The sequence below is a fragment of the Chelonoidis abingdonii genome, chromosome 14, assembly GCF_003597395.2.
Source record: "Chelonoidis abingdonii isolate Lonesome George chromosome 14, CheloAbing_2.0, whole genome shotgun sequence".
Taxonomy (NCBI): Eukaryota; Metazoa; Chordata; order Testudines; family Testudinidae; genus Chelonoidis; species Chelonoidis abingdonii.
In genome coordinates this window covers 4,202,003-4,229,755 of record NC_133782.1, presented here as the reverse complement: position 1 = coordinate 4,229,755, position 27,753 = coordinate 4,202,003, and the positions used below count along the sequence as shown (strand labels likewise).

The 27,753-nt window shown below is 51.9% G+C and overlaps 1 protein-coding gene across 3 annotated transcripts; it reads right to left on the bottom strand.

Annotated features, from left to right (window-relative positions):
- LIME1 (Lck interacting transmembrane adaptor 1) lies at window positions 1–27,613 on the bottom strand. Of its 3 annotated transcripts, none has more exons than XM_032766355.2 (6): window positions 26,385–27,613; window positions 14,640–14,787; window positions 12,339–12,390; window positions 9,847–9,934; window positions 8,995–9,431; window positions 1–3,174 (listed from the first exon to the last, which is right to left on the bottom strand). In XM_032766355.2, the coding sequence occupies exons 2-6, from the start codon at window positions 14,735–14,737 to the stop codon at window positions 2,743–2,745; spliced, it is 1,107 nt and encodes a 368-aa protein (XP_032622246.1). In that variant the 5' UTR covers window positions 14,738–14,787; window positions 26,385–27,613; the 3' UTR covers window positions 1–2,742. The 3 variants fall into 3 exon arrangements, with proteins under 3 accessions (XP_032622246.1, XP_032622247.1, XP_032622245.1); XM_032766356.2 differs by having other exon boundaries at window positions 26,466–27,613; XM_032766354.2 differs by lacking the exon at window positions 26,385–27,613 and adding an exon at window positions 17,685–17,956.
- Window positions 27,614–27,753: the final 140 nt, after the last annotated feature.

Below are 27,753 nucleotides of genomic sequence, written 5' to 3'. Positions count from 1 at the left end.
TGTAGCTCCTGTGTTTATTTTAACCCTGACGCCGTCCTAGTGGACAGCACAGTAAAGTCTGTGTTGGGTGGGTTTGGTTTGTGTGTTACCATGTGTCAGGAAAAAAATACCTCAAACCAAAATCCAATCCTAAGCCTGTTCTTTAGGTGAAAGTTTAAAAAGATGTTTGCTCCAGTATAAAAATACTCCCAGCCCTTTAATGATATTATTGGGTTATTATAGTGATAGGAAACTGCAGGGGGCTGCAGGCGTCCTGACCTTCAAACAGCCAGCAGGAGACATCTAGAAGGAAAACACTAATCCCTGAATCTTATCAGTAGTAGATCTCAAAGCACTTTACAAAGGAAATCATATCATTACCCCCATTTTACAGATGGGGAAACTGAGGCACAGATCAGCAAAGTGACTTGCCCATAGGCACCCAGCAGGCCAGTGGAAGAGCCAGGAATAGAACCCACATCTCCTCTGAGTCCCACTTGAGTGCTCTTCTCACCAGGCAACACTGCCTCCCAAAGTTACCGTCTAAACTATCAAAGCAGTGCATGGAGGTTTGCGCCACATGATTTCTGTTACGGGGAAGGGCTTTAAAAGGGTAATACGTTACCCAGAAACGATCTACACAGGCACCCATTTTGAACAGCGCAGCTAATCAAGCCCTCCTGAACCCAGTCTGTTGATGCTGGGATTTCAGCCACTGGTGGAAACTCCCAGGTACCTCTGTCCCTGGCGCTGCATGATTTGAACAGTTTACTTGCGGCTAACCGTGCCAGTGGGCCAAACAGAGCCCTGCATTAGTGCAGCGGCACCACTGGCTGGCATCCCAGTGGAGATGAGGCCAGACTTGCTTTCTGGGTAGCAGTACCATTTCTGAGGCACCTAGGGGCAGAGTCCTGAATTCTCTCCTCCTTTGCTGGACTGTGGTTTTCTCTACACTGGAAATGCTTCTGCGTAGACGCTCGCGACAGCGGCGGGAGGGGTTCTCCCATCAGCGAAGTTAATCCACTGCCCCGAGTGGTGGATGGAAGAACCCTTCCCCTGACCTAGCGCTGGCCACACCAGCAGCAGGGGTGGTTTTACTACGTTGAGAAGGGATGTGGATCTTTCACACTCTGAGCTACACAGCTGGGTCGATTTGAGCGTAGACCCAGCCTAAGGCAGGGCAGATGTAGTGTGTGTGTCCCCACCGTGAAAGGGTTAATTTGAGCACAGCCCCAGTTTCCCCAAGCAGCAAGCATCAGTTTCTGGGGTCCTCAGGGTGTTGTCAGCCCACAAGGGTTCCTTGGGTTAACACATCGGTCAGCAACGAGAGGAAATTCCTAGATCCAGACAGGGCAGGAGTTAGCCTTCTGCAGTTCTGCAGAAATTCTCCCTCTTAATAAACTGATCTTAGTTTGCTAATTTGTCTCCGGCCTCTTTAATATTCCAAGCACTAGAGGAGACAGTTACTCCATGTAATCAGTTAGTGGGGCCCCTCCGATAAGTCCCATGCTTAGCACACGGGCATTCTGGGCCAGACGCTCACCCCTCTGGCTGGCATGCATGGCACCCGCGGAACAAGCAGTGCACCTAAACTGGGCACCCGGGGACTCCCCTGACCCTGGAGAATCCCAGGCTGGTGTATGAAGGGCAAAGCCAGTTCTCAGCCACCACCACAGAAGGCTGACAGGAGGCTGAGAACTGTGGCCAAGTGGCAGACCCTGGGCAGCATAACAGGATCTAGAGGGCCGTTCCTACTGGTACTGTTTTTGCTCGGGGCTCAAAGGGCCCTGCTCAGCCCAAGGATGGAGGAGGTGGACAGGCGGCTTCGAGTCACCTTTCTCCTCTTGCCCTCAGGCCCTCCACTGAGCACAAGGCTTTTTGCCTTCAAATCGGCTCTACCTGCTATGCAGTCAGCCCCAATTGGTGTGCTCCATCCATCCCCTGCACTGCCTCAGTTTCCAGCCCTCTCCTTTTGCCCCTCCAGAAACTGTGGCCTGCGTCCTCCAGCCTGACTCCAAAATCTGGCCAAGGTTTGCCTTGTTTTGCTACCCCTGAGCTGCTACAGCCCTGGGCAGCTCAGGCTGAAAATCAGAGCTCCAAGGCCCCAGACAGGAAACCCTCACCATCTCAACAGGAAGAAACAGGCACCGTTATCCCGTGAAATGTGCATTCTCAGGCAATAAAAACCATCCTGTTTCTGGGCATCTCAGTTACTGCACTGTTAGCCTGCTGGCTAGGACAGATGCAGAAATTCAGAACAGGATTGAAATACATATGGGAGATTCCTCTTTATAACTCAGCTGCCCCTTTCCTTACCTAGGTTTCTGTGCCCAGCTTCACTGGACCCTGCATAAAGACTTAGGGAAGAGAGGCACCTGACCTAGAATGGGCACAACCCCCAACCAATGCCAAACCCATTAGAATTACTCAATTCTTTTGCCTGTAGTTCAGGCCACCCTAGGTCCACCGAGTCCAGTGAACTGCCTCGGACAGCACCCAGCACCAGCTGCTTCAGAGGAAGGTATGAGGCATTCTGCAGAAGGAGCACTAGGATACCCGGCCCGCAGGGAAAGTTTAACTCCTGTTAGCGACAGGCTGGCCTGAGACAGGAGGGGTTAGAGCGGGTTGATGTTTTTAGTATTTACTGTTGTGGTGTTGGATGTTCTTGTTGTGCCTCGCCATGTGGCTGAGACCTGAGACAGCTGGAGGTCTCAGTGGAGGAGCACAGACCTTCCCAGGAAGGGGGCAGCTAGACATAAGGGGTTATAAGTCTGTTACGTATGTCTCCAACCCATTGGGAGCCGCCAGAGTAGCTGTGTTCCTGGAGTCCCCTTCCCACATTTCACTGATGCTTTCATACAAGTTCTCGGCAGGGCAGTTCTTGGTAGACTTGTCCCTTCTCTTGGGCTTTTTCCAGTTGACATCTACTGCCTCGTAGGCCGGTTCTGGGACTGGGTTCCTGCCATGCTCAGTCCAGGATCCATCACTGATCGACTCATAGCAGGGCTCAGTGAGTGAGACTCGACCCGGCGTGGACTGATACCCTGCCCTGACATCTCTGAGATGGGCAGCTGGCCACCCCTGTTCTCCTTGGCCTGTCTCCCCAGTGTCCATTCCTTCAGACAGGGACAGAGCAGAGCCTTCGTGTTTCTTCTTCTTGCCAGCTTTGCACACAGTCGAGTACATTTCTTCTACCTACAAAAGAATACTTGTGGTTACTGGGAATTCCTGTACAGCAGCGGGACAACGAAACCCGCCCATGTATCCCTGCCTGTGACTCACGCTCTGCACTCTTCCTTTATAAAGTCACCCCATCCCACCAACAGAATTAAGGGCATCTAGGCATTTACCCAGCAAAGGTCAGTCTAGACCGGGGGTAATGGAGCCATGATACAGAAAAGGTTGAGAATGACTGATCTAGATTTAACAGGCCAAATTCAACCCTGGTGCAGCTGAGCTGTGCCCATTATGCCAGGCCTGATTTCACCCTAAGACCCGGATTTCAAAGAGGTGCTACTTCTACCCGACCTGCCAGCGGCCCAAAGCACTTCCTAAGTCATCAGCCCCTGACCCCTGTGAGGAGGTATTGTGTTAAGGCGCATTAACCTGAGGGCGACAGCCTGGGACTAATTCAGGGGAAGGCGTGCCCAGCTCCCCGGGACACCTGTAGTGAGGCAGCAGAGATGGGGGAAGATGCCCCCCCCATTAGGCCCAGTCCAGATGTGTTACAGGGAATGCTGGGCAGCCGTTTCAGTCGCTCTGTTCCTACCTGGGATGATCCTGGGAATAATTCACTTCCTTTGATTTGCCTCCCACCCTTCCCTCTGGGGAGACATCTGATCCACGAGTAACACAAGGAGCCTCCGAGAAGCCTTTAGCAGTGGTGATGGACTGACTCAGCTCCCGATACAAATCCCTGGACAAAGTGCCCAGTGCTGCTCAGTGCCCATCACAGATCCTCCTAGGAAGACTCCTGGTTTTCCCATTAGGACACCACCTACCGGTGAGGTTTTCAGGGTCTGAACTCAGCGAACAACTCCCTTCTCCTTTCACTATCTTCCTCTTACTCTGTGGGCAAACCCACAAAGCTCAGATCCTAGAGGGATCCATCGTCCTCACCTGCCTCTTGGGATTATTCATATTCCTCTACTGCAGGAGGGTCCGGCAGCTCCCCTCAGGGACCAGGGCCCAACAGTGCTAGCTGCTGCACAGACGCACACTAGAAAGACAGTCCCTGCCCATAGAAGGCCATGATCCAGGTTAGAGCAAGAGAGCGACGTGCAACAGGGAGATGAGACGAATGGGGTGGGGATGACGTAACAGCAAAGAGAGTAAATTATAGCACAAAAAAACGAGGTCCTGGAACATCCTCTGCCAAGCTGTGGTCAGTGGCAAGTGCTTTGCAGTAGCACAATGGCATGGGGGCTCTCTGCACTCCAGCCTGACGGGTTCTAGCAATGAGACTTTGGCACATGGCTCTCCAGGCAGGTCACCGCAGCATCCTCGGTGGAGGCCTGGTGGCTGCGGAACCCGCCCCCCCCCCAATTGGGCAGCAGCTCAGCCCACATCTGGCTTCGGTCTCGCTTTGGGGAGGCATTTTTCTGATGGGGCAGGGTCTTTGGGACAGAGGGTCTGAGCAGGGAGGAACTCTGCTGCCATTGGGGGGGATCCTTGCATGTGCGGCCCGGCCTAGAGCTGCACGGTGGGTGGGTGTAGGAATGCACACGATGGTGCGTTACACCTTCAAACGCCACCTGCATGCCACCCCTACAAGTTCAGCATCTGCCCAGGCCCCAGCGAGCTACTGCACCAGCAGAACAGGCCCCTCCTGGCACAGTTCCCCCAGTGTGGCATGGCCAAAGGAAGGCTGTGCTGCAGCTGGGAACGCACATCCCAGCCTGGGTCGACCGCCATGTGCTAGCACACTACAAAGAGCTGGGGGGCCGAGGCTCAGAGTAGACACCCGAAGCTCCCCCCTTGGTGCAAACTCGCATGGCTAGCCCATGCCACTGCCGAAGCGCCCACATGGCTAGTTACTAGTGCTCAGTATCACCCCCGCCACCGGCAGTCTGTCTACCCAGCTCTCAGCTGCAGTGCGGACATGCCCAGAGTGTCTGCCCAGGCACCTCTGGCCCCAAAAGCCAGGGAGTGGGAGCTGCGGTTTATATTGTTATTTAGCCCGGGGCTCGGGCAGCGAACGTCACTGGCTCCGGATGCTCCCGCGGGAGATAGAGGAGGAGATGTTGCTGGCACTCTCATCCCGCCACCGCCCCCGCTGCTGGGGCTTGGGATGGTAACAATCAGCCTTTTGCTTTCTCTGAAGCTGTTAATGCTCTTCTGCCTTCTGGTCCCTGTAAATGCACAATCCTCACTAGGGCCGGCTGGAGATGCTGCCACAGACCAGCCAGCAATAGTCCCGTCGCACGCTGGAGCCAAAAAGCTGGCGAGACAGGAGGAATTTTAAAAATAACCCAGTGCGGAGGCAGAAGGACTGGCAATCTGCTGCTGAATTCCCTCTGCCTTGACATGCTTAGGGGCTTGGTTCCTCCTGTTTGGACCACGGTCTGGCCTCTTGCACACTGAACCAAGCCGGCCTCCCTCCCTCTCTCCTCCTCCTGCAGAGAAGCCACCTTTACCCACTGGCCCCACTCGCAGGCTGCATGAGAGACTTAAAATCCTGCGACTCCAGAATTCCTGAGTTCTTAGTTCCTTGGGGGTAAAAGTCCAAACTGGTCCCTGCTTGTGTCATTGCCCAGAGCTCACTAGCTTCCCACAGTTCCACCATAGTCTGCAGTGGAAACAATCTTCCTGTCTTCTTCCTGCCAGGCTGCTGGCTGTACCCTCTGCTGGCAGCTCTCAGCGGAGCCATGGCCAGGTCCTCGGCCATCGCCCAAACTCACCAAGGGGAAGGAGCATTATCCAGATGGTGCCTGTGATCTGAGAACATAAGGAAGGAGGAGGGAATTGGGCAAGGCTGGAGAAAGGCCTCTTGCATATCTGATATGTGCAGCCCTGCTAGGGGAACCCTCGTCATAAAAACAGGAACAGGGCAAATTCTGCTCTGCTTGAAGCACCTGCCACTCCACGAAAGTCACCAGTGTTATCCTGGCTTACACCTGCCCTGGCTGTCTTTGCAGGGATCACCCTCTGCAAAACTTCAGACCTTGTGTAAATGGGAGACAAACCTACTGAAGGGAATAGATTTGCCTCGGTCCCAGGGACTGGCTTCTGAGGACCCAGCTGGGCAGTCTCCCTGTGACCGGCTCCACTAGGGAGAACAAGCCAACCCAGTTTCACCCGTGCATAGTTAATTGGACAAGTCGCTGAGCTGCAGTTAGTTAAGGAACTCTGGGGTGCAAGGGCTCACAGGTGCCAGGCAGCCTTCCCCCAGAACAGCTGGAAGTGAGGATCTAGCAGAACTCGAACCCAGCCCACAGGCACTATGCACAAGAATCCAGACTGGGGATGATGATTGGCTCCACCATACTATTTAAGTCAGGAGGCGGTACAGGGAGTTGTCCAAGCAACTGAGAGATTTCTCAAGTGGCTACTGCTCCCTGATTCCAGCTCTGACCCACAGCTTAGACTCTGGCTCTGACCACTAGATCAAACTGTCCCAGTCCCAACACTGGGCTGTATAAAGGGTTATGAGCACTCAGTCAGGAGGCCCCAGGACAGAGGAAGCTCCAGGGGAGAGAGAAGCTACTCCCAGTGGTGCCACCCTGGAGAGCAGAGGCATCTGCTCAGATCCCCCCAAAAGGCAAAGAGAGAACGCTCCAGAGGAGAAAGACAAAGACTTCAGTTGTACAGACGAGAGGTTGCAGAGCTCAGGCAGTGGAGAAGCCTGGACACTTAGAGCAGAAGGAGATGGCTTATTTACGTGCCATGCTTAATAAACCAGGCCCCTGAAGGAGCACTTTTCACTATATACAAGTCTCATTGAACGTACTGAAAGTTTACTAGGGGAAACTGAGGCAGACATAAGTGTGGTTCCACACTGGGCTGCCAGGGGGCGCTCCTGGGATGAGTGCCTGTCACTACAGCCAAGTCTGCATCCAGCACTTTGACTCAATCAAGCTTACGCCCACCCACTCAGAGCTGGTATTTGTTAAAAAGGGCAAATATAGTTCACAAAAATATCGATAGAAACAAAATGTTTGTTCATTTAATTGAAATTTCCCACGGTGTGTGTTTATTGGTGAAAAGACTGGCAATTTTCTGTGGATAAAAACCATCCCTCCCCCCCCAGTTTTCCCACGGAAAACGTTTGGGGGAGGAATAAAACCAAGGGGGAAGAGGCTGGGATTTCACCCACTAAAACACATACGCACAGCTCAGAATGGTTGGCTGAATATTTTTGACCAAAAAAATTTTTTTTTTTTTGGCAAAAAGTTTTATTTTGCTGAAAAGACACTTTCACCAAACTCCCCCCGCAACCTTTTATCAGAAAGATTTTCATCAGTTCTATGGGCTACGTACACATGCAGACATGTGCACGTTTAAGGGAAGTGTTTTCCCTGGGTCATTCCAATGGGTCTCGCTCTCCCAGATCAATTGTGTATCCCCCTCAGCCACCTGAGGGCCTGAGCCACAGGTTACCTAAAGCAAAGCAAAGCCTCCTGTTTCCTCCCATGGCCTTTGGATAAGGCCCTGACTGATCTGCCTGATGCCCCAGTGATCCCCCAAGGTGAGATCTGCCTTAGGGATTGTGGTGAACTCTTGAACCCTGCTGCACAGTTGATCCCCTGCAAGCTCATGGGCTCCTGAACTCAGCTGATAAGCTACTCATCAGCCCGGCAGATGCCCGGTTACAACAGCGAGGACAGGATAAACTGTTCTCCTCCCTCCCAGAAGCACAGGCAAAATCCAGCCTAATCCAAATCCCCTCCTCTCCTTCTGATGTGTGGGTAAGGCAGGTCAGCTCACCAGTACAGCTGGGAGGGTGGCACACCTAGGAGCAGAGGATTTAATAGACGTAGAACCTTAGACCGATAGGCATCAGCACCAGCCCAATCAAGCTTTGTTTGAGGTGGACCTGGAATCTTCCTGTAAGGAAACCTTCCACGGGTCATCTTGCAGCTAATCTGCACCCAGACCCCCCCAGAAGGAAACAAACACTGGTTACGTGTGTTCTTCAGTCGGCGAGGGGAGGCAGCGGGAAAGAAGGGGGAAAGAAATCAAGGCCCACATTTTCAGTACTGCATGTACATCTGCACGTGCATTTACTGCACGCAATTCCCAACACTTGGGCCTTTCACAGGCACAATATTTACGCTTCTGGGGCCTCCTGCTCTAGTTCCACTTAGAACTTTCTGAAAGCTTAAAAATTATCCCAAGCTTCTGGCTTCCTTCTTGCGTTCAAGTTCTGTTCCCCCCGTCCACAGGAGGGACCCAGTTTCCATGATCGGGGGCTTGCAAGTCAATTCCCACCTCCTTCACTAGAGGTGATGAGTTTGGATGAATATCCTCAAACTCTGGGCTGTTCCCACACTGTTTGCTTTCACTAGTCACTATTCATGGCGAGTGGTTGGCTGCTAAAGTCACATGCTACCATTTCTGCTCCCTGGTTGGATAACTGAAACATTTCAAATGGAAGGGGCTGACAAATAATGAATAACTCAGTAGATTCATAGAGTTTAAGGCGAGATCATTTACCCTGAACTTCCTGTAGAACAGGGGCCGGAGAACAAAGCACTGAGCTCTTTGGGCCTTGTCAGTCCTGGTGCTCTGTGTTTCTGCAGCCCCCAGCACAATGGCCCCTCTCGGTGCTATCGATAATAGATAGACCCTTTCTGCTGCCATTCAGGAGGCTGGTGGGATGTGTAACCATTTCCACAGATCTCCCCGGCCACCTGAATCCTCACAAATAAAGAACAATGTGACCCCCTGGATAATGGCAAGCCAAGTTCAGGACTAGGCAGCATCTTCCTACCCACCCAGCACCGACACTGCCCGTCTCCCGTCCCCCAGCGCTGTGGGGCTCAGTGTGGGAGGAGGTGATGGATGTTACAGTACCTTCACCGCTGCTGGGTTACAGGCAGCTCCATCCCAGGCTTCTGGGTCTGCGGGTCCCACGGAGGATTCGCCCTGTGTCTCATCCTGGAGCTCTGGCTGGAAATTCTTCTTCACCTTGCGGACACAGGCGTACTCAGCCGTCACTGCCTTGTCCTCCTCGCTTAGAGGGGTTCCCAAGACAGGCATTGGCTGAGGCTCTTCCTGAGTCATGGCCGCACACTCGTACAGCGCCTCCGGGGCCGGTTTTAGTGGGGCTAAGAAGGACAGGTTTGAGTAGGTCTGGTCAGGACTCAGGGCATCAGCCAAAGGGTTGCAATGGGGGATCTGAGGCAGCTCTCGGTGCAGCAGGATGCTGAAGCTCGAGCTATGCACAGCTCCTTCTCCATTCCCCAAAGACCCTGATGGGTAAAGGAAATCCACGCTGGCTGGTCTTTGGTCTGGAAGAGAAGAGAAGGTGCGTGAGGAGTCCGCGCTGGAGCCAGCCAGCTCTTGTAGGGGACACTGGCTGGCTCTTTCAATGGACTCACCAAGCAGAGTTAGAAAGATAAGTGATGATAATACCCTGCCCTTGCCAATCCCCCTTCACTGGGAAGCTGATTCACAGTGTGCAGCAAGTGTCATTGCTCATGCTAACGAGGAGGACTTGCATGCGACACGTGTGATCGCAGGAATACACCAGCCATCCAGTAACAGGCAACGCGGCCCTACCACCCTATCCCTGCAGCCGGAAGGCTGCGCTGCCCTGTGGACACAGATAGTATCTCCCTTCGCATTGGTGCACTCCCAGCCGCAGAGCCGCCGGATCTCTCTGCACCTCAGCTCCAGCTACTGTAGAATTTTACAGCCACTCACGCTCGGCAGTGCACTTCACCCTGTGGAGCTCATGCAGTTTGGTGTCAGATTTACTGAGTGATTGGAGCTGCATCTGCCTCAGCAACGACTGCAAAGAAAGGAGGAGACACACCGATGAGACTCATAAGAACCATAAGAACGGCCACACTGGGTCAGACCAATGGTCCATTGTGACGAACTGGGACTGTTCTTAATGTTTGCTCTGAACACTGTGTTGGTGCCTCAGTGTCCCCTATGCAGTTCTTAAGTATCTAGGTGGTGGGATAAGGGTGTGTGATTGCTGCAGAGCAAAGGGCCAGTGCACCTAAATGCCTGGCACTCTGTCTCCTAGCAACTGATGGCCTGGGCCCCTCCTCTGCAAAGGTGCCAGCTGAAGGTGTTGGAGACAAAGGGATCAGGTGACCTCCTGGCCCGGGAAAGGAGCTGAGCAGAGAGGAGGGGCTGGAGGGGTTGGTTAGTCTGGAGCTACCTGGGGATAAGGAGTGAAGTGCAGACCTAGGGGTCTGGCTCACTGCCCCCCAGAATGGACCCGGCCGAGGGGTCTGGTTCGCTGTATCTACAAGCTCTGTTTTAGACCCTGTTCCTGTCATCGAATAAACCTCTGTTTTGCTGGCTGAGAGTCACGTCTGACTGCAAAGTGGGGGTGCAGAACCCTGTGGCTTCCCCAGGACCCCGCCTGGGTGGGCTCGCTGTGGGAAGCACACGAAGGGGCAGAGGATGCTGAACGCTCCAAGGAGAGACCCAGGAGGTGAAGACGTGTGAGCTTCTTGCCCTGAACAAGTCTGTTCCAAGGGAGAGGAGGCTCCCCAAAGTCCTGACTGGCTTAGTGGGGAGCAGTTCCAGAGCATCGCCCAGGGACTCCGTGACAACACCGGTGAGACTCATAAGAACGGCCACACTGGGTCAGACCAATGGTCCATCTAGCCCAGTATCCTGACTTCCGACAGTGGCTGGTGCCAGCTACTTCAAAGGGAATGAACAGAACAGGGCAATTTACAGAGTGATCCATCCCCTGTCATCCAGCCCCAGCTTCTGGCAGTCAGAGGCTTAGGGACACCCAGAGCATGGGGCTGCATCCTTGACCATCTTTGCTGATAGCCATCAATGGGCCTATCCTCCATCAATTTATCAAATTCTTTTTTGAACCCAGTTATACTTTTATCCTTCACAACATCCCCTGGCAATGAGTTCCACAGGTTAACTGTGTGCTGTGTGGTGAAGTACTTCCTTTTGCTTGTATTAAACCTGCTGCCTATTAATTTCATTAGGTGACCCCAGCTCTTGTCTTATGTGAAGGGGTAAACAACCCTTCTTTGCACATTTTCTCCACACCATTCATGATCGTATAGACCTTGATTATGTCTCCCCTCAGTCATCTCTTTTCCAAGCTGAACAGTCCCCATCTTTTCAATCTCTCCTCATATGGAAGCTGATTCACACCCCTAATCGGTTTTGTTGCCCTTCTCTGCCTTTTCTCCAATTCTAATAGATCGTTTTTAGATGGGGAGCCCAGAACTGCAGGTAGCATTCGAGGGGTAGGGGTGCCACAAATTTATATCATGCCATTGTGATATTTTCTGCCTTATTATCTGTCCCTTTCCTAATGGTTCCTAATGTTCTGTTCGCTTTTTTGACTGCCGCTGCCCATCGAGCAGACGTTTGCAGAGAACTATGCATGATGACTCCAAGATCTCATTTAGACCCAGCATTTTGTATGTGTAGCTGGGATGATGTTTTCCAATGTGCAGTACTTTGCATTTGCCAACCCTGCACCCATTTTTTGGGATCCCTCACAATGGAAGAGGGGGCACCGTGCTCTACAGCCAGGCTGCACTGCCCTCCACCCAGCAAGCCTGCTCCAGCCGCCTAGTGCAGTGCTGGTGAACTTTACCCCCTGATCTATGCACCATCCAGCAATAGCTCGGGCTCCGCGCCCTCTCCCTGTCACATAATACGCTGGGTGGAGGCTGGTCTCTGCTGTTTAACAAGCACTCCAGCCCCCTGCTGCTCGTGTTTTTGAATTATTGCCTCTGAACAAATTAACCGAGTTTTCCAGTGCATCTCTGGACACCAAAATATGCTGCTTTGGCTAGAACCTGGCTCCCGGCTCAGCTGGTCTCTCCCAGAGCAGTATCACAGTCACCTTTCTACAGGCCGTCCCAAGGATTCCCCTTCCCACAGGCTGCTCACTCCAGGCAGAGAAGATTCACTCCACCTTCTACCTCAATTGCTCTTCCCCAGCATCTTCCAGACAGTCCTAGCTAGGGGCTGAGCACCCCCAATTCCCACAGAGCCAGGAGGAGATGCTCAGTGCAGGATGAGGCTCTAAGACAGCTCATTTCTAGAGCTTTTCCTGCAACAGCTGCTGTCCAGGAGATGATTGTCCCGCACCTTTCCTCAGGCAGTGCTGCCAGGCTCCCCCGAGGCCAGCTCCTGCTGGCTGTTGCGTGACTTTGGGGCCATAAGCTTATCTAGCCAACGTGTGCACTTACCACATCTACCAGCTTCACCCCATCTGGTGGGACCACCTTCTTCCTAGCTTTCCTGCAAGGAGAGGGATTAAGCCAAAGGTTGGATGGTGGCAAAAGAGATGCCTGCAAGCACCGCGTGAGAAGAGCTCTCCTGTGGCCTGGAGGGCAACATTGTCAAATGTGATCAGCGTTTCTGGGGGCCCAAGTGGAGAGGCCTCCAACAGGCCCCATTTGCAGCCTGCCCCAGGGAATCTGGCCCCAGTGAGAGCTCTCTAGTTGGGCACCCAAAACCATAGGTCATTTTCTAAAGCCTCGGCATTAACGTATTGTCTCTGTGGAGCACTGGTGAATACTAATTACCCAAGGAATCTGCTTCTCCCAGCTAGCCCAGCAGATCCAGGTGTACAGTATCCAGGGTCTTACACCATACCATCACGGTTATATCTGAGGCCACGTTTCCTAGTGCAGTGGTCATGCTGATGTTAGGAGCATATATCGAATATAGGGAATGATCCTAACGAGAGCACCGTCAGCGCGCGCTCTCTGCTTCCTGAGACTACTCAGTGCATCGTACAGCTGCATGGATCAGTCAGACGAACACACCACATCCTGCCTGCGCGGGCACCAGCTGCAGCATGCCCGTGACATCGTATCCTGTCGGCACTGCACAGCTCTTAAGCTTGTACAACACAGTGCATCGGGTTTGTGCCCGCCTCGCTGCACCTGTGCCCCGGGAGCCTGCCCACCACTCTGCATCCATGCCCACACGCTGCTGTGAGCGTGCCTGCCACTCTGGATCCACTGTGCCCATACACCCTGTGACTGTCCTGCCCTGTATCTTTCCAGTGCCTGGACACTATGGGAGGTGGCAAGCCGACTCCCTGCGCCTCCTGCAGCATTGCTCTCCTGAGGGCAGCGGACATTTGCCCCCCCTCCCCTCTGTAGCGCAGTCATTGCCCTGCATGTCTGGGCTCTCTGGCAGCCTGGTGCGGCAGGGCACCCTGCCTGCTCCTGCTGCGCTCAACATGGGAATCCTGCCCACTCCCTTTACCTTGACAAGACCTTCGACATGCTCAGTTGCATCTAACCCTGATGGAACCTTCAAGGCTCCCTATTCAAAGGGCCTGGCATCTCTGCAGCTGCGCTGTGCCCTCCTTACACATCAGCCTATGGGAAGTGCGTCATGAGGCTCTGGTGGGATTGACACGTGCCTCCAGGCCCTGGCAGATTTCCTGGGTTCATGCTGCTGCCAAGTGGCGGAGGGGTGTTGCTGGGAGCTTAGCTGCGATCAGGTTCCCGCCCAGCTGGGATCACTTCCCCCTTGCATTTCAGGCTCCCCTAACCTCCCTGCTCTGAATCTCTGTGGTGGCATAAGGGCCAACTCGTCCTATTAGCCACACCCCACTCACATGGCATGGTGACACTAGGAGCAACAGCCCAACCCCACCTCCAATGGGCAGCACTTTGTCCGAAGCCTCCCTAGGCCCTTCTCAGGACAATCCTGTCTGGCCTTTAGTTCAAGCCCCGCCTCTGCAAGGAGACAGATCTTTCCTGGTCCCTTGGTGGGAGGGTTAAGTCAGGTCTCACTTTACTTAGCCGGGACAGATACGTCCAGCCCCCTTTTTATGACAGCAATGGGCAGCTGGTCTGCCAGGGAAGCGCTGGGGCCTGGAGACCAGGCATCAGAGAAGCATGGGGAGAGGCACAGTCATAGCTGAGAGTACAGGGCTGATTCTAATCCCATCCCCGCCCTCAGCAGGGCTGGGAGTTGCTCTGGGAACTGGGAGCCTGGCTGGGCTTTGTGGCTTGTGGTTTGGGTTGTCTGGAAGCAGCAGCCAGTTTGGGAGATACAGGCCTCTCCCTAGCCTGTGACTCATGTGTTTGCAGCCAGTGCAGCACTGGATTGGAGCTTTGTTCCTGCTTTGATCCTGGGGAACAAACCTGACAGGGATAGCCCTGGGTGGAGGGGAGAGAAGTGAAGCAGGAGGGTGGGAACTTTTGGAATCTAGCTGCATGTCTGCAGCTGGGGGTTTCATCCCAGGCAACTGAAATCCAGCCACTGGGGTCCTCACACTCCTGAGCTGCAGGGGTAGGTGAGTATCCACACAGCATCAGCCATGCCCCAGCATGCACGGCGCCATGGTTGGTTAGCTGCATTTGAGGGACAGCGGGTTGGGGTGGGGCTGACATACAGACTGTCACTTCCTAAGCCAGAGGTGATTCATGTATGAATTAACCCTTTCATGACCCATGCAAAACTCCTGAGGTTTGCTCTGCCCTGACTCACAGTTTACGCCGTGAGAGGGAGGCTCAGCCATGTACCTTCTACAGGCAGCACACAGGGCTGAGAGGAAGACCAGGACACCAAGCGATGCCAGTCCCAGGGCAGCAGTGAAGGGGGGCAGATGGGGCCCAGCCATCCTTTCACCACGGTCTGGAGCCACTTCAGAAATCCACTTCACACAGAGATCTGTGGGAAGAGAACATGGCTAATTAGTGCACCCTAAGGAGAATGCAGAGGGCATGCCATCTAATGTCCCCATCTCAGGCAGGGGATCACACAAGCAAGGAAAGTAATAGTGCCAGGCTTAAAAATATTATTAAAGATAATGTTAAAAAAATTATAGAATACATGGTTGGGAAAAGAGTGTCTGGACATCTGGGAAGAGTGCATAGATTATCCACAAATATAAGTCAGTTTTTAAAAGTCACATCATACATAATCAGCAATAACTCAAATTTAGGTGAATAGATTTAACAATACAGTTTAGATATTAAAATCCAAATACTCAGGTACATCACTCCTGAGAAGTTGTACAGAGATTTGGTTGTGGAAAGCAAAATATATCAATGAGTGGAGAGTGTCCCTCAGTAATTGAGAATTAGGTAGGTTGTCCATTTAGAGCCAGGTCTGACAGACTGAGCATGATGCCAGGTCCCAGCAACTCCTGTCCTCCTGTCTATCCCAAGCACAGAGCATCACAACAAGCAGTTGGTTGGCATGTCTTGAGCTTGCAGCAATGTATACCCGTTCAGCAGCCCAGGCCAGGATTCAGGCACCGATTGGCCCAATGGGTCACATCACCTGGGTGAAGGGTTTTAGCTGAATGCAACTACAATAGCATCTTCCCAGCATGAATGGGAAGCCACAATCCTTGCAGCCAATCTCCTGCTCCTCCTAACTCTGCTTCCCAAAGCGGCACCTCTCCTGCTGCAGCTAATGTGGTTAGGAAGTTTAGCTTGACAGCATAGATGTGGAGTCCAACAAAAACGGATCAACCCCCAGCACAGTGCGCAGCCCCTCCCTGGAGGTAGGTGCCAACTGCTCAACAGCCACCTAAAGGATCTGCCTCGCGAATTACACTCTGGCAACCCGCTTCTAGCTTGCCCTGCCAATGAAGTCTCCTAGACTGGAACTGCTGAAATCCATACGATTTGCCACCAGAGGGAGCCAATAAGGAAGAAAAGCAGCAGCCACAGCATTCCTGTGGGCAGCCACTGCCTTCAGATCTGGCCTGATTTCCCCTTTTCCTAGACAAACGCTGAATGGCTGGAGTAAACCGATCTCCCTCCTTGCTGAGTTTCTGGGGCTCCAGGGCTGTATCTTGCACGCACTCTCTCTCAAATGTCCTTTGAGGAAGAGCGGGCTGAGCTCCTGTGATTTCCCAGGCAAAGGTGTTTTGGGGGATGGAGGCCTTTTTTCACTTGGAAGGCAGAGTTGCAGCTCAGCAAGAGGGCTCCCTCTTCCTTGCTGCTGCTTTGCACCAAGCCATGGGAGATTCCCCCGCAGCCGTTCCTGGCACAGCCCAGTCAGGTGGATTCCGGCATCACTAATTCTCACCGTTCTATCACGAATCTGGCTCAAGGTGGCGCTTTTCTTGAAGCCCCAGCTCCTGGGGGCCTCACGTTATTAGGTGTCAATTGCAGCTTCCACTTAAAAGAAAAAGTTCCTAGCCCATGTGGTTGCCTAGAGATGCTCAAGAACACGACCCAGGTGCTCCTTAAGGACTCAAACAGCACAAGGCCAAGAAAAGGACCCCAAATATACTATTTTTCAAAATCTTGTCATTTTTAAGCCACTCTGATTATTTCTGGGGGCCAGACACCTGCTCTTTGAATGCTTGGGGCTGCCAATACTAGGTTTCCAATGATAAGTCAGGGGTCTAGTGATACTGGACCCAAGTGAGCATGACAACACTGAATTCTGGACCCGTGGCACTTTGTCCTGGAGCCAGCTCGATGCTGGAGTAATGGTACCTGCTTGGAAGAAAGGAAGGGAAGGAAAACAAGAGAAAAAGATGGGGGCCCAGAGCATAAGACGGCATTTGAACTCTGACCCACCTAATGCAGCAGAATCAGAAAGTGGGGGCGGGGTTCACTCTGGCCCATCAGCAAGTTCTTAACAGAGCAAGCACAGGGGTGATGTGTTTGGAAACGAATATGGAGTCAGTATTTACACAGAGCAGGGCTAAGAAGAGGGCATCGGCTCTCCATTCAAGCAGGCATGGGAGTTGCAGGCTGAATCCAGACTGAGATTCAAGGTCCATGGTGCTTCTGTCTCACAAGTCATTCTGGTACTCACTGGTGGAAACTTTGCAAGATCATCTGTTCTCATGAGATTTCTCCTTACCTCCAAATCTCCCAAGAATGGCTGTTCAGGACCTGAGATCTCAGTGGGTAACAAGCCCCTCCTGGTTCTGATCCGAAACTAAAGGTATAACAGCATTGAGGCGAGGCGAGGCTCCAGAGAGTCAGATCCTCCTGAAATTCAGGGAGCTTCAGCCGTGAGGCTCTGGATGGGGCCCAGCTTTAGGTTAAGATTCAACACATTGTTAAATCTAAAATGAGAGGCAGCCCCCAAGCCTGAAATCCCCAGGCTGGGTATTGGGTTCATGCGAGGTTGGGAGCCTCAGTGTAGCAAAAAAATTTGCAAGGGAGAGTTGGGTTGGCATTAAGTATTGGCATGGGAAGGGGAATATCCTTGGAGTTCCCATTCCCAGTCCCAGAGCACTCGACCTTGGTCTGGTGGTTGCATCGCCTATCCTGCCCCGCAATCCCACTGTCCTCGTACCCTCGTGTGCCTGCTGCCGGACCCTGTCAGGACATCACAGAAACAATCTGCCATTAACAGCCTGCCTGCACTAGTCCAGCTACCACACTGCCACATGCCCCCTCCCGGGGACATGGCAGATGCAGTCAGCCCGTTCGGATGTGAAAGGGCTGCTCTGGCACTGGAACCAGGTGCCCCAACGTGCACATATGGCTTGTGTGGACAGGCCAGACAGGCCCTGGCCCCAGCTGGACTTGGCCTTATGTGCAAGACTCCTTCACGCATCCAGGTCACCCAATCACTCCTTCCCCACTCACCACTTTGGCCGGCACATCGAGGCCCTGGTCTTGTGGCTCCAGGGACGAGGTGGCGAGTGGAAATGCTGTGCCCGCTGTCAGAGAGCTCGGCTGCCACACATTTTCACGGCCTCTCGCAGAAGCAGGCTCGAGTTGTGGGGTGAGTAACAATGGGAAGGCAAACAGGCTCTGTGTCAGCACACAGGAAACCATGAGGGCTTCACAGTCAGTCACACTGCCTGCCTCCCACAGCCCAGCCAACCACCAGACCTACTTTAGCAGCTGTGTGCAGTGGGAGTGGCTCTGGTGTTCTCCTTGGGGCCTGATCCTGTGGCCTCCGCAGACACTCTCCCCTCCCATGCTCAGGCCTTTAAGGAGTTAAGTTTTGTAGAGCAGCAGCTTGCCAGTGACATGAGTCCTGTAGGCAAACAAACCCCCAGATTCAGAGCTGGTGCAAGCAGATGCAATGGTGCCTGCTCCCATGGAGTTAAAACTGGTTTAACGCCATCACAGCATCTTGGACACCAGCTCTGTGTGTGCCCTATGGCTTGAAGACTAGGTCGCATCGGAGGGAGAAAGAAGCCCCTCTCTGGCCTTGAATATTACAGTGAGATCTGATCCTTGCTGAGGTCAGAAGGGGGCTTATAGGGAAGGGAGAACAAACTGTGGGACAAAAGAGCAGGGCTGCAGGCTCACCACCCTTTACAGTAGACATGCAGCTGGTTCTGAACCTCAGCCTGCCCTGTGTGTTATTTCAGAATCCAGTGCTGTCCTGGTGCGGCCTTTTCCCAGTTCCCATGCACGCTAAGTCACCACTGTGTGAGCCCAGCCACATCCTGTGCTCAAGGTATGGCCCCAATGACTGGTTCAGATGCTGTCTGTGACCAGGGGACCCAATAACCAGGATGGGTTTTTTTGGAGAGGACTGGCCAGCCGTTCCTCTGCCTGGAAAAGGCAGAGACAAGACGCAGCCTCTGCTGGCTGGATTCTCAGCCCCTGCACATATCACATCTGGTACTGGAAACAAATTCCTTTCCTGGCCCAGCCTCTGCTAATTTCCCCTGGCTGTGGCAGCTTGCCCAGCCTCTGCTAGCCTGAGGAGTGAGACAAGACTGGGGCTTCAGCCCCCAGCCGTCCTCACTGGCAGCGCAGGGCACCAACCAGCACAAGGTCTGTCCTGGGTTGTAACAAAAGTCACACGACTGGGGCACTGCTGACTTACAGGGCTGGGGTGCAGCCAGGGGCAGCTCTAGACATTTCGCCACCCCAAGCACGGCGGCATGCCGCGGGGGGCGCTCTGCCGAAGCCGTGGACCTCCACCGAAGCCGCAGGACCAGCAGACCCTCCGCAGGCATGCCTGCGAGAGGTCCACCGGAGCCGCCTGCCGTCCTCCCGGCGACCGGCAGAGCGCCCCCCCGCGGCATGCCACCCCAAGCACACACTTGGCGTGCTGGGGCCTGGAGCCGCCCCTGGGTGCTGCCAGATGTCTCACAGGAGCTCTTTAGGCCTGCAAACCAGTGACTGCGTCTACCTCCACCTCCAGTCTGCAGACAGACCCACACTGAGCAGTACCCTGCTCTCACCTGCCCCCTTCAGAGGGGCTGAGTGCTTCTACACAGTTGTGCTGGCGCCTCCCATGGCACACAGCCAGGCTTCTGGCAGTGCACCGGGGGCAAGTCTCAGCTGCTGTCCCTTCCTGCCCAAGCTACTGGAGCGAGTGGGAGAGGACTGGGGACGTTCATCACATGGCGGGGGGTGGGGGTGGGCTGTTCTCCCATCCAGAGGGCTAGGAGAGAGGAGGGGCCAGGCTGGGAGAAGAGCCATCTTAGATCCTGCTTCAGCCTGACCTTTGCCTTACAGCCCTGTTCACGAGCAGGCTTGGAACATGGCCCACCCACTCGAGTAGGAGCCAGGTGTTAAACAAGGCACATAGGGACTCAGCCACGTGACCAGCTCAGTGACAATCTGAAGTGCTGCTGACCCCTTTAACAGGCACTCCAATGCCGTCCCCAGGAGGCTGAGGCTTTCCTGCATGCAAGCAGGCATGTAGTCACATCCTCTCTCTGGGTTGGCTCCAGTTCCATCTATCGGGGCAATCAGTTTCCTGTGCCCCCCGCACTAGGCGTGTTCCTTGCAACAGGACCAGAAAACGAAAAAGCCACAGCTCCCCTCCATCTGGCCCGCCAACCCCCCAAGCGCGCTCACTGTGGTCTCCAGTGCATCCGACGTGCTGCAAGAGAAACAAGACAAGAGAGTGCGCCGCAGTGCAAGGTTTTGCAGAAAAGAGCAAACTGTGCAACAGCACAAGGGGTTAGCAAAACTTCCTGTGACATGAGACATGAATCTGTAATTGCCTCTTACCATCTACGGGCCTGGCCCTGAAAGGGCACTAGCAACCGTGTCTAAGCATGATGCATGTAAGCAGGGTGCTTGCATGGTTTCCACGACCATTGTCCATAGGGATTTCTAGACCACGTCTACACTTAGCTTCTTGTTTCGGTGGTGCGCGTCCTCCCCAGGAGTGCTTGTATCGATTGTACTGTCAATGCAGGGCATTGTGGGACAGCTTCTGAAAGACGGTCGATGTAAGGGATAGATAAGAAGACAGAAAATATCATATTGCCTCTCTATAAATCCATGGTACGCCCACATCTTGAACACTGCCTGCAGATGTGGTCGCCCCATCTCAAAAAAGATATATTGGAATTGGAAAAGGTTCAGAAAAGGGAAACAAAAATGATTAGGGGTATGGAACAGCTTCCGAATGAGGAGAGATTAATAAGACTGGGACTTTTCAGCTTGGAAAAGAGACAGCTAAGGAGGGATATGATCGAGGTCGATAAAATCATGACTGGTGTGGAGAAAGTAAATAAGGAAGTGTTATTTACTCCTCTTCATAACACAAGAACTAGGGGTCACCAAATGAAATTAATAGGCAGCAACAAACAAAAGGAAGTATTTTTTTCACACAATGCACAGTCAACCTGTGGAATTCCTTGCCAGAGGATGTTGTGAAGGCCAAGACTATAACAGGGTTAAAAAAAAGAACTAGATAAATTCTTGGAGGACAGGTCCATCAATGGCTATGAGCCAGGCTGGTCAGGGATGGTGTCCTTAGCCTCTGTTTGCCAGAAGCTGGGAATGGGTGACAGGGGGTGGATCACTTGATGATTCCCTGTTCTGTTCATTCCCTCTGGGGCACTCGGCATTGGCCACTGTCAGAAGACAGGACACTGGGCTAGAGGGAACTTTGGTCTGACCCAGTGAGGCCATTCTTATGTTCTTAAGCAACACAATGTCACTCTGCTGATTCACAGCTGCGGAGAACGTGGAGCTGTGGAGAACGGGGGGCCAGCACTGGACTTTACATAGTTGTAGCACAGACTAGGGATGGGGTAAGATTTGGTTCAGTGCCAGCCACATGGCAAGAATTAGCCATATTTGAACCTAACCAAGTTCTCCATTAGGCAGCACTTCCAGTGCAGAAAGGAGCTCTGCGCCTGACTGGATAAAGCTCCGCTGTGGGGCACAATTCACAGGTGGTTCTAAAGGTGGGAGTTTCAAGGCCACATGCGTGTTTGTCACACCAGAGTTGAAAATGATGCACTTTCTGCCTTTGAGGTTTCACTCACTTCCCTCTTTATAAAAAAAGATCATCTCTTGGGAAGGGGGAACTCTCCTGCCTTAGCTGTTCCCGTGTTAAAGGGAAAGAACAACCCAATGGAGCTTTAGAAAAACAGATGTGGACAATGTGCTGGGCTCTGAGACGACTGTGAATCCTCCTTGTCCTATTCTCTCCTCCTTTGACCACGGGAGGCAGCACCAGGCAGCATGGAGAGGCCAGGGTGTCAGCAGCCAGGTCACCAGCGTTCTCTCTGCCACTGATTCACTGGGGGACCACGGGAAGGTCACTTACACCATGTGCCTTGGATCTCCCTCTCTTTAAAAAGGGGATAATGGTACTTGAGACTCTTGAAGTGCTATAGCCCTATGGAGAATAAGTCACATCTAGCCTAAGCCTGCTTCTCTGCAGCTGGCCCTCCTCCCATATCCATGCATGCAGGCCAAGTACGTGGGCACAGGGCCCTAGGCAACCCAACAGGCAGCATAAACCCAAGGACAACACTGCCAAGGTGGATGTGGCACTGAGCCCAGGGACTAGGAGAAGGTGAGAGTCCTATTCTCCAGGGCTTCTCCGGAATCCCACCTTCCCCAGAGGAGGTGGCAAAGCACGGTTGTTCCCCAGCTGCCAGTGGCATCCACAAAATTCTCTTCCTCACCCCCCAACCTCTACTGGCATGTTGAAAAATGGGCCGGGGGTTTCCACCCCCACGCAGATGGAAGGATGGGGGTGGGAAGAGAATGACTTAGGGCAACCTCCCATCATTGCAGCTGCCATGCTGAAAAGAAGCCAGTGAAGTAAGGACAGGCAATGAAACAGCTGCTGCTCACCTCAGCGGACAAGGTGGCACAAAGGCAGATTCACTACTTAGACAAACCGCTCGCAGTCTGGATTGGGCAGAGCAGAAGCGCACAACTCCAACAGCATCCCTGGAGGGGAAAGAACCAGCCTGGCCGTGCTGTCGGGCCCTTTGTGCTCCTCCTAACTGCCCCATCACCCTGCCCAATACTAAAGTACCTAGAAAAGGAAAACCAAGTCAGGCAGCTACCTGGCTTCAGTCAGCCCCCGGCAGGCCCTGGAGTCAGCCCCATGCGCTGAAATTAAGGCCCAATCCTAGAAGGTGCTGATCTCCCTCATCTCCCCTTGCTTACAGTCAGAGAGCTCTCAGCAGCTGCAGGAGTGGCCTCCTAACAAAGCAACACAATCTACGGCCCCATCACATCAGAAACAGAGGCCCTCAACTCTTCCTCAGCAATCGAAGGCCACGTGCCTGGGGAAGCCTCTTGAGAAATGGGAGCCGAAGGCAGGCACAGGTCCCGTAGACTGACCCATCTCTTCGCTGGCTTACACGCCCGAAGGTACAAGCCAACGTGCTCGACAAATCTTTGCCCAAATAAACAGAGTGCTGCACTCGGACAATACTTGCCGCCTGAGAATCTCACCATCCTTTGAAAAGGTGAATGACTGAAGGTTCAACACCCAGAGAGGAATTATTCCAAGTTTTACAGATGGCAGAGCTGAGACAGAGGTTAAGTGATTTGCCCAAAGAGACAGCGAGTTAGTGCCAGAGTCGAGAAGAGAACCTGGCTTTTCTGACTCTCTGTTTGATGCTTTTACTAGACAATACTGCCTTTATCTCCGAGGATACAGTTCTTTTATGTGATATTTGCAGAACAAGCACTCATTTTGGTCAGCTCCCTTAGCTAGCACAGGCTGAGAGTGTGGGTTCCGCCAAGCAAAGCTAACACTCAAATCGACAGGCACCTGGTCATGCACACATGAATATTTTTCACCCCTTAGTAGACTTGCAATGCTGCCAAGGATAGCTGCAGTCCAAAAGCATAAACACAGTGGAGGGTATGCACTACAGTACACTTACAGATTCTGCTTTTGCTGCACAGAGCTAACCCTATATCTACTCCCATCTGTTTTTGGAAGGCCCAGTGCTTTGGGACCGTATAATACAGATACAGGCTTTAGTACAGGGATCGGCAACCTTTGGCACGTGGCCCATCAGAGTAAGCCCCTGGCGGGCCAGGAAGGTTTGTTTACCTGCAGCGTCTACAGGTTTGGCTGATCGCAGCTCTCACTGGCTGCAGTTTCACCGTCCCAGGCCAATGGGAGCTGCGGGAAGCGGCAGGGGTTGAGGGATGTGCTGGCGGATGCTTCCCGCAGCCCCCAATGTCCTGGAGCGGCGAACTGCGGCCAGTGGGAACTGCGGTTGGCTGAACCTGTGGATGCTCCAGGTAAACAAACCGGCCCAGCCCACCAGGGGCTTACCATGACAGGCCATGTGCCAACGGTTCCCAATCCCTGCTTTAGTATCAATGTACCAGTGTGAATAGGTAAACATTACTGTCTATGTAGCACCAGAGAGCCGAGTCCCCAGGCTCACATTATAGGCAGCTTTCTTCCTGAAAGTTTTCAGTCAGGTTTTAACATTTCCTCAAGGCCCATCAAGTGTCCAGACAGCCTTGTACAGTAATTCCACAAAATACAAATCACAACAGTAAGAACGCTCAAACCACAAAAAATGATCCCAGAACTCATGATGAGGTAACGCTGTCATCTGGCCTCAAATTCTATGAATTCAAGAAAAAACAGAAGAACAAGGCAGGAATGAGGAGTGGGAGGGAAATCCTACATCTGTTGACAAAAGTATGATTATTTTTGAGATAAATCACTTTTGGGAGGCTGGAGTCGGCATTATGGACTATGAATCAGGGTCATCTGAATTTTAAAATGTAATGGCTGACTCTGCTTACCATTACTTACATGAGGAGTCTCTCCTCCTGCGAGTACCTCATGGAAGTCAGTGGGGCTCATTGCATGCATAAGGGCGTGTTGCACAATTAAGGATTTGCAGGATCAAGTCCTTAAATGGACTTTGAAATGTGCCAATTAAGCTCCCGGCCAATAAAGCTATTGACCCAAGCCCCTGCAGCTGTTCTCTAAGGTAAAAACACAGCAGTGCTGCACAGAGGACAAGCTTCACAAGCCATAGCAGCTTTGATCAGGCAATTACATTATTAGCATGTGTCCACAGTACAGAAAGACCCTGGCACGATGAGAATTAGGGGGGAAATCATGCAAAGATAGGTGCTAATCAAGTACGAAAATAGTTCATTCCTGTTAATTTTTCTCCCCTATGATTGTTTTGGTGGTGGTACAAGGACTTACATCCAGCTAGGCTGCAAGATTACATGAAATAAAGTTCACTATGAGAGAAATTCTATAGGATGTGTAAAATAGGAGGTCAAACCAGATAATCTAATGGTCCCTTCTGGTGAAAAATAAAATCAATGAACATAAATCTACATTTAAGAAATAACAGCTTGAAAGAGAAGAGCCCACAAAATCTCCCAAAATATTGGCTCAGCTTTTTGCTTTTATTTAAGGAGGAGAAAGAGAGGAAGGGTCCATGCTGGGCACCACCAGAGACCATCAGCTGGACAGGCTGACACAGCTCTCAGGGATTCGGGGCAGGGGGCATTATTGGAAAAAAAAAAAAAAAAAAAAAAAAGACTGTTTCTTCTTATCAAGATTTCTACAACAGCACAAGCAACCATAGAGGTAAACTTCAATGAGAGCTGCAGTCAGCCCAGGACAGTATCATGGGAGGCTAATAATGATAAAGCACAAATGATCCTAGAAGAACTTTTTAAACATGAACTGAGCACAAAAGCTCACAGCCAGCAGTTCAGCACCAGAAGACCATGAGGTGGGCAGGCTCTGAGTGGCAGCTTTTGCTAAACGGGTGTGTGGTGGGGGAGTGTTTGGGTTTTTGAAGAGCCACACTGGATTTATGAAGGTTAGTCTCAGAATGGCCAGGGCTAAGGGCACAGAAGAACAAACACTTCCGACTGCAATGCTTACTGCTCCACATAGGGTGGGGTTTTTATGCTGGCCTAACTCTGCTCCCCTGGAAGTCCATGGGGAAATTCTGAATGATTGTCACACAGAGCAGGGCCAATACCAAGTGCTTATTAGGTGCCTGGTGGCTTAAGCCTTGTATTTGATCACAGCATAGGTGCTTCTGTTTACACTAAAAATAAGTACAAACAAATAAATAGAAGTAATAAAGGAAGACACCTTTGGCTTTAAATGTTAGGTTGGCTTCCTGTATCTTGAACCCTTCTCTTCACACCATGGAAAACTGGTTGAAACCTTGAGACTCAGAAATTTGATTGTTATTTTGTGCCTCCCTTCTGCTGACTGAGACAATAAAATTGTTTCTGCTGAACGGAATTTATTTTTAAAACAGGAGCCAGGCACTGTTAGAGAGGTTTCTGATGCAAACATTGGGCTGGAAACAACAAGGTAGCAGTTCCGGTGAGAATACTCATTGTTACGTTTATAGAAAGCCAGATTGCAAAATACTGAGTTGTGCTGTTCGCCAGGAAGGTGCTTTTAGACAGATGTTTGGTAATTACTAGAATCATTCACCTGCTTTGGAATTTTTTCCACCATAAGAGCAAGTCCATTTACACACAGTTTGAAGTCCAAGATATATGCTGTTATTTCTGTGATCAGTCTCTCTATCCCTAACAACCTCAACTGCAGTGGTGTGGTCAGTAACCCTGGGGATTTCTACAAGAAGGTGGCTCACCCCCAAACAATCAGGGGCCTGACTTTTCTTCTCTCCCGCCCCTCCACCCCAGGTGCTGTGCCTCCAGTTTCAACGGATTCCAAACTCAGCATTTCTGAAAACCAGGCACTAGGAAAATTAAACAGCCCCCACTGTACTTAACATGGTGTCAACTGCAGGGCTGCAAAGTTCCACTCATGAGATGCCAAACACTATCAAGGTCAGTGGACCTCTCTGTGCATTTAAGCCTAGATGCTCCAATGGGTACAAATCTTAATTTGCACAAAGCTGATAGCCCGCATTGGCCAGTGATTAACACACGGGCATTTGTTAAGTAACGTGACCAACACACAGAGAATCTTGCCATTCCAGCAGTGCCAGCCTAACATTCTGTGTACAATATTTAGAGGGTTATGAACAAAGCTAGTTGATACAGGAGATGCAGCAATGTTTTTCAGTAATTGACAGGGGAACACCTGAGTTTGCTTGGTAAGAAATGAACAGCACTTACTTTACGGAGACTTAGAAGAAGCCAGATAGCATGAAGAGCAGAAATCCATCCATATCCTCTTCCTTCCATATCCTTCCTTACCTTCTATTCCTGCTCTCCTTGCACTGCAGAATGTGACTGTTCTGAACTACATATTCTGGAGTTTTTCAAACATCTTGATTGTGCCTCTTTCTCAGGCTGCTCCTTTGTTCAACCCTGATTTTCAGCCAGAGATAGAGATGCCTTTGAGCTGAGACACCAGGCAGTCTAATACCACAGCTCATTTCCTGGCCTGCAAAAGTCATCACATCACCCAACTGACTTACTTTCTACTTCCATTTGCAGAAAACAGGCAGGTGGATGGGATCAGTAGGACTATGTGCACCTGCGCCTTCTGCTGGCCATTCATCAGTACTTGACCTCATTCCTATAACTGATTATTCCTGGGGGAATTCTGCACCAAAATTTAAAAATTTGGCACACAATTTTAAAATTCTGCAAATTTTATTTGTCAAAATAACACTACATAATCATGCCAGTTTCAATTATTTTGGAAATTTTATTTCAGAATACGTATCAGTATGTCTGTATCATACAGACACACGCAAATATTCCCCCAGAAGTAGAGTTAAAGAAACCCCTATGACAACCCAGTTCCTGTTTCTCTAGCACCCCCACCCCCCGCCAAGCCCAGCCAGGTGGCCAGACATCCACAACGCCTCTCTCCCAGGGCCCAGTTGCAGGCCCCCACCAGCCAATACACCTGAACCCCATACCCCCCCAACACCTGCTATGAGGTCCCTCCTTGCCCAGATATCCTTTCCCCTTCTCCCCTTCCCCCTAGAGCTCAGCCATGGGACCCCACCCACCTTGACACCCACCCACTATCCCTCAGAGCCCAGCTGTGGGCCCATCTCAGCCCAGACATCCAGAGCCCAGATAGCCACCCCCTCCCCTCAGAGCCCATGGATCCAGAGGGAGAAACAGCCTGATGCTGAGTCCCAGGCTTGTGTGGAGTTTCCTGCATGCTGCCTTCTCCTTCCCTCTGCGTGTGCTGGGAAATGCAGCTTCTAGGAACTCTCTATTCCCCCCACCACCACCCAGCAGTGTCTTCTATGTGTAAGCTGGCCTCTGCCAGGTTCAGCGTCCCCTAGCGGTGGCCAGCAGCACTGCAGCTCATTTGTCAAGGGGCGGGGGGGAATTCTGCATGCACAACATTAATTTCTGCAAAATTCTGCATTGCACAGTGGCACAGAATTCCCCCAGGAGTACATAACACCTGCAGGAGTTTGCCTGATTTGTTTTGTAGACTAATATAGTGAAAAAAGAATAAGTTATCTTTTGATATAGTACTGTTCATTGTGAAGGATCACAAAATGCGTTACAAACA